This window comes from Callorhinus ursinus, unplaced genomic scaffold, assembly GCF_003265705.2.
Source record: "Callorhinus ursinus isolate GAN/ISIS: 27379988/994484 unplaced genomic scaffold, GSC_fseal_2.0 scaffold89, whole genome shotgun sequence".
In the NCBI taxonomy this organism is placed as follows: domain Eukaryota; kingdom Metazoa; phylum Chordata; class Mammalia; order Carnivora; family Otariidae; genus Callorhinus; species Callorhinus ursinus.
The window spans coordinates 211,034-217,273 of NW_027397151.1; the positions used below are offsets into that span (position 1 = coordinate 211,034).

The window sequence follows — 6,240 nt, forward strand, 5'->3', positions numbered from 1 at the left end:
GGGACCCCACCCCCACCCTCCAGGAGAAGGAGGGTCCGGCCCCAAGGGATTCAGTAATTGGTCCCAGCCTCCTGCTCCTGCAGCAGCCAGGGCCGGGTGGGTGGGAGCCTGTGAGGTCTGTGCCCCGGGCAGCGCCTGGGAGGTCTGCCACTCCCAGAGCCCAGCCACCCCCCCACCCAGAGCCACCGAGGGGGACTGCCCAGCATCCTTTGCAGGCTTCACCCAGAGCCTGGGGGTCTGGTCCTAGCTGAGCAAGGGAGTGGGTGGAGGCCAGGGAGGGCAGTGTCCACTCAACACAGGCCAGCCCCACACTTGCAGAGAAAGCTTGCCCCTCTGCTCCACCTTTCTGTCTGGGGACTTGGGGGCTGCACACAGGGACCCCATGAGGGTGGGCAGTAGCCAGTCTGGGCCAGGCCAGCCAGAGGCGGGTTCTGGAGACACAGGAATGCCCCAGGCTCACAAACCACCCCCACTTTGGCTGGAGTGTGCTCTTGCGGACCCCTCCCTTGGTGGGTGTTGAGGGTGAGGACTTCACTGGGCAGGACCCCCATTCTACATCCCGTGGGACCCCATCTCATGGCAGAGTCCAGCCTCTGCCTGGCTCCAAAGGCCTCGGGCAGACTCCAAAGCCAGAGTCTACCTCACCCCTCATGCAGGCAGACACAGACCTTCCCCGTCACACAGACCCCACAGACCACACACAAACACACAGACACACACATCTGATGCCCCTCCCCCCAGCACAGCTGACCACACCCATACCAGCCCTTGTAGAGCCCTGGGGAGTCCCCCAGCCCTGTGCCTCTGAGGTCAGGGCCACCCCGACTGCAGTCCCCACCCCCACTGTCTTCCCATCTGGACAGTGGGCCAGAGCCACCATCCTGACCCGTACCAGGCAGCACACACACAGGAGGGACAGCCTGACTCCAAAGAGGCAGGGGCACCCCAGGAGGCTCTCCTCTTGCCCTGACCAGCCTCAGCCCACAGGACATGACAGCTGGACACCTGAGTAGCCCAGCTCTGCCACGAGGGAGGGTTGTTGGCTGGTGCCAGGCGAGGCGGCGCTCCTGGGGGAGGGGGCAGTGTAGTGGTGAGGTAATGCCGATGATGCCCACAACTGCATTTGGAGCCGCTTGGTCAACTCTGGGCTGTCAGGAGCTGCAGAGGGCCAGGCAGGGCTTCTACAGGATCCGAACATCCACCCTAATGAGGGGAGAGGCTGCAATGGACCACCCTCTAGGTCTCCTTCCCAAGTGACCATCATCCCAGACCAGCTACTGCCCAGGCTAAACCAGGCCCTGGTAACCCCAGTCCACACCTAGAAGGTAAAGGTGGTCTCTAGCAGGGGCTGGCTCCTTGGACCATTCTTCCAACCTAGAGTCTTCCTCACACATCTCTCCCCCCACCCCCTGCGGGTGCCCAGTCCACCCACTGACACTGGTCAGACTGGGAGAGGACTGTGCACCTGCCCACCCCAGGGCCCCGCATTCTTGCTGCCTCCCAGGAAAAGCTAATCTTCCCTCTAGACCCAGAGAATCCGCTTCCTGGTGCCTTGAGTGCACCAGCACAGGCTCCACGTCGTGAGCGAAGCTGTGGGGCCTGGGGAATCTGGAAACCAGTCTGGGACACCCAGGGCTTTACTCCCCCAGCCGATGGACAAGACCCTACATGACAGAACCCCATGGAGAGAGGGGATGGACACCCAACAGCCCTCAGGTTGAGGGACCCCTGTGGGGGTGCCTGCCTTTCCTCAAACCAGGAGGGCCACGGGGGGCCAGGCGGGGGGGCTGGAGGACCCACCCCATTCCTAAGCACTGACTTTGTGGCTTAGCAGCACGACAAGGGCCAGGGAACTGAGGGCCTCTAGCCACACAAGCCCAGGGTCACTGACCCCTGCGGTCATGCACCATGGAGCTCCCAGCGCTTGCGGTGTTGGTGGGAAGGAGGGCTGCACAGCTTCCAGGCTGTATAAATGGATGTACAGGAGGGAAAACTCAGATCCCACCCCAGAGCTGCTGAGCACACTCATTCCAACCCCAAGAGAACCGTCCTCAGCTGGACAGTAGGGAAACAGTCCTGGGGGACACCCCTCAGACCCCTCAGTTTCTGGAGCCCAGGTCCCCTCCCGGACTTCCAGCAGGCTGGAAGCTCCTCTGGAAACCCTCCCAGACTTCTTGGCCCAGGGGAGGGGCCCCCCTTTCCCCTCCACCTGCCCCAATCCTGGATCTGGCTTCACTCTATTGTGGTAGCAGTGGCCTGAGCTGGGCAGGGCAGCCAGTTCCTGCTGGCCCCAGCCCCTGACCCCAACGGGCCCCGGAGAGGGGGAACAAGGCCTGGGGCTCTGCACCTTCTCTGGAGGTTCCTCTACTCTCTGGTCTCCCTTCACTCTGGTATGGGTCCAGGGCAACCAACGCTGAGGTTTGCCCTGTTGGGAGTGGGCTCCGGAGCCATGCAGGGAACACGAAGTCCGACTTCTTGAACCCCATGGACAGACACGGGCTCGAAGCCCCCAGTGGTGAAAATTCCACATGTGTGTGGAGGGTTGGGGACATGATGCCCTGCGGTTATCCAGAACACGCTCCCCCAAGATACAAGGCGCTTTTTCCAAAGTGCCCTGTCCTTTTGAGCTAAACCCCAAGAAGGCTTCTTGGGAAGCCTCCCAAGAACATGGATTAAAATATGCCCCTCTCCTCCCAATGTAATTTCGTGAGGGGGCAGCCACCCTCCCCTAATTACCGTCCGGGGGTCTGACTCCGTGGGTGGGGACGGCAGCTCATCTCTGAAAGTCTGACAGCCCCCATGAGGATGCCCCCTTCCAAGCTCCAGCCCACATCAGCGGCCCATTCCCACTCGGGGTGGGGGGGGAGGGGGTCCTTCCTTCAGAGAGGGTGCGGGGGCAGCTGCGCGGAGGAGGCTGCGGTGGAATCCGGCGGGCCCGAGAAGAAAGGGAGCCCCCGGGGAGGGGGCCGGCCCCAGCCCGCCCCGCCCCGCCCGCCCCGCCGCCTATTGGCCCCGCGCCGCTATATCTGGGCGCCCACCCGGCTCGAGGCCACCGCCGTCTCCGCCGCCGTCCGCCCTGCCCTCCGCGCCCGACCCCGAGGTGCCCGCTATCCGCCCTCCGCGCTCCCGCGCTCCGTTCCGACCAGGCCGCGCCCAGCTGGAATGCAGAGATCGCCGCCCGGCTACGGCGCACAGGACGACCCGCCAGCCCGCCGCGACTGTGCATGGGCCCCGGGACCCGGGGCCGCCGCTGAGCCGCGCGGCCTCCCCGCCGCCCCCGCTGCCCTCGCAGCGCCCGCCGCCCCCGCCTCGCCGCCCAGCCCGCAGCGCAGCCCGACGCGAAGCCCCGAGCCGGGGCGCTATGGCCTCAGCCCGGCCGGCCGCGGGGAGCGCCAGGCGGCCGACGAGTCGCGCATCCGGCGGCCCATGAATGCCTTCATGGTGTGGGCGAAGGACGAGCGCAAGCGGCTGGCGCAGCAGAACCCGGACCTCCACAACGCGGTGCTCAGCAAGATGCTGGGTGAGGGGCACGGGCGGGCGGGGAAGGGTGAGCTGAGCGGTCGGGGGAGGAGGGACCTAGCGCAGGGGTGGGCCAGGGCGGGCGGGGGCCGCGCCCCACCCTCGCGGCGCGCCCAGGGCACACGCAGGGCCCGGCAAGCCGCCGGCCCGACGGCAGCCCACTGACCCGCGCGCACTGCCCTGCAGGCAAGGCGTGGAAGGAGCTGAGCACGGCGGAGAAGCGGCCCTTCGTGGAGGAGGCGGAACGGCTGCGGGTGCAGCACCTGCGAGACCACCCCAACTACAAGTACCGGCCGCGCCGCAAGAAGCAGGCGCGCAAGGCCCGGCGGCTGGAGCCCGGCCTCCTGCTCCCGGGCCTGGCGCCCCCGCCGCCGCCACCCGAGCCCTTCTCCGCGGCGCCTGGTCCGGCGCGTGCCTTCCGCGAGCTGCCCCCGCTGGGCGCCGAGTTCGACGGCCTGGGGCTGCCCACGCCCGAGCGCTCGCCGCTGGACGGCCTGGAGCCCGGCGAGGCCGCCTTCTTCCCGCCACCCGCGGTGCCCGAGGACTGCGCGCTGCGAGCCTTCCGCGCGCCCTACGCCCCCTCCGAGTTGCCCCGGGACCCCGGTGGCTGCTACGGTGCGCCCTTGGCCGAGGCGCTCAGGACCGCGCCCGCTACCGCCGCGCCGCTCTCCGGCCTCTACTATGGCGCCCTGGGCGCGCCCGGACCGGGCCCGTACCCCGGCCCGCTGTCGCCACCGCCCGAGGCCCCCCCGCCCGAGGGCGCCGAGACGCTGGGGCCCGCCGCCGACCTGTGGGCCGACGTGGACCTCACCGAGTTCGACCAGTACCTCAACTGCAGCCGGACTCGTCCCGACGCCGCGGGGCTCCCGTACCACGTGGCGCTGGCCAAGCTGGGCCCGCGCGCCATGTCCTGCCCGGAGGAGAGCAGCCTGATAGCCGCGCTGTCCGACGCCAGCAGCGCGGTCTACTACAGCGCGTGCATCTCCGGCTAGGCGGCCGGCGGGGCCCGGGGCTTGCTCCCGCAGCTAAGCGCAACTGGATTGCTGTGCACTCCTGCTCTGTCTCTCTCCCGCAGGCAGGCCTAGGTCTCCCTGCAAGGGCGGTTCCCACGTGTGCTGGGGCTTTTCCAGGAAGCCCAGGCCTAGGGCCTGTTGGCTGGCCCCGCCAGGGTTAAGTTTTTGAAGCGTCTAATTCTTTTCTTGCAGTGTATTTTCTAGAACCAGGCTGTATTTTTTACTTTGCCTTTTTTTTATATACATAATACAACGTATTTAATTTTTAATTAAACTTTTTCTTCCAAGGGGTTTTAGTGACCAAAAGCACCAATGTAGCAAGGCTTTTTAAATATGAAGACTACCACTGTTTGTTTGCTTTACAGGAGAAGCAGGAGCTGGGTCGCCCCTGGGCCAGGCGAGGCCACAATAAAGTGACTCGCTCTTTCCTCTGAACACCCGAGTCTGTGGTCGTTGGGGGAAGGGGGACCGGTACACCCAATGACCCTGGACGTGCCTTTCCCCCAGAGAGCCCCCTCCTCCCCGCTTGGGCCCCGAAGCACCCACTTCTCCACCCTTCCAGGCTACGCAGCAGAGTTGGTGGGAGGCATGAGGTGTGGGTACTCCCCACCCCCCCAGCCTTCCATTCCCCTCCTGTCCCAACCCCCATTTTAACTGAAGCCTAATAGGGATCAGCAGTCCCCCCACACCCCCACCCAGGTTTCCTCATCCTCATCTCCTTTTTAAAAATTTCTTCTAAATGAATAAATACATACATGAAATAAAAAATAAATACATAACTAAAACCTCCTTCAAGCCCAGGGACTACGGCTCAGGGCTGTCCTCCTCTCCAAAGGAGGGTGGCAAAGGTTGACACCTCTAACAGACATGGCACCCTGGTGCCCCGTCTGTCATTTTTAAACCAGAGTCCCCAGAAGGGGCAGCACCGTGACAGCAATGCTCTTCCCACAATGACCTGTCCAGGCTCTGCCCAGTGACAGAAGGTCAGTGACCTGAGCAGGGAGGCTCAGGACTCTCACGCTAGCCCTTCCCCACTTGCAGCAGCCCATATTCCTTGGTCCCCTGCCCCCCACTGGGGAGCTGATCTCTGACACCCTGCTGTGGAAAAGGCTCTCACAGCTCAGTGTCCCGTGTTTGCGTGAGGCGCGTGGTTCTGCAGGGGCTGTCTGTGCTCCATGAGAGCAGGTGAGCCAGCACATCCAGGCGTGTGTGCACGGGGGCTCCGAGCGTGGGTGTGATGCTGCGACCATGTGACCACGGGAGCACCCATGAGGGTGACCGCGTGACACTCCGTGTCTGCGTGCACACAGTTGTCCTGTGAGTCTGCGGCTGGATGTGCGTGTGTCCACCCAGCGGTTGGAGGGCAGGGGGGTGGTGAACAGGCTGTGGGGCTGTTTTTCCAGGTATCTTGCCTCTCAGAGGCAGTGATGTCACCTCTGTGTTGACTGGCAGGAGCTCCACACGGTGGCCTGGCCGGCAGAGTGGGGTGGTGTCCCTGCGCCCCCTAGCCCCGCCCCATCAGCAGCCAGGTCCAGAAAACCCAAAGACAGAGACATAAAAGAGCAGAAACAGACAATCTGAAGAGGGCAGGAGATGAACCCCCCACTCGTGAGTGGGTGGTGGGGGCACAGAAAGAGCCACAGGACCCCAAGGACACCGTCTGCTCCTTCCGAGTGTGCGTGACAAGTATGGTGCACGGCAGGGACAC

General features: G+C 64.7%; 1 protein-coding gene across 1 annotated transcript; it reads left to right on the forward strand.

The window, feature by feature from the left end:
- The first annotated feature begins 3,068 nt into the window (after window positions 1-3,068).
- On the forward strand, window positions 3,069-4,967 carry SOX18 (SRY-box transcription factor 18). The gene is made up of 2 exons (XM_025865082.2): window positions 3,069-3,520; window positions 3,706-4,967. Exons 1-2 carry the CDS (start codon window positions 3,163-3,165, stop codon window positions 4,509-4,511), a joined length of 1,164 nt encoding a protein of 387 aa, XP_025720867.1. The 5' UTR covers window positions 3,069-3,162; the 3' UTR covers window positions 4,512-4,967.
- Window positions 4,968-6,240: the final 1,273 nt, after the last annotated feature.

Bases quoted from the DNA above. Each gene is read 5' to 3' on its own strand.
- SOX18 (XM_025865082.2), top strand. From the start codon at position 3,163: ATGCAGAGATCGCCGCCCGGCTACGGCGCACAGGACGACCCGCCAGCC. The intron at 3,521-3,705 runs GTGAGGGGCACG...ACTGCCCTGCAG, and splicing joins GGTGCTCAGCAAGATGCTGG to GCAAGGCGTGGAAGGAGCTG.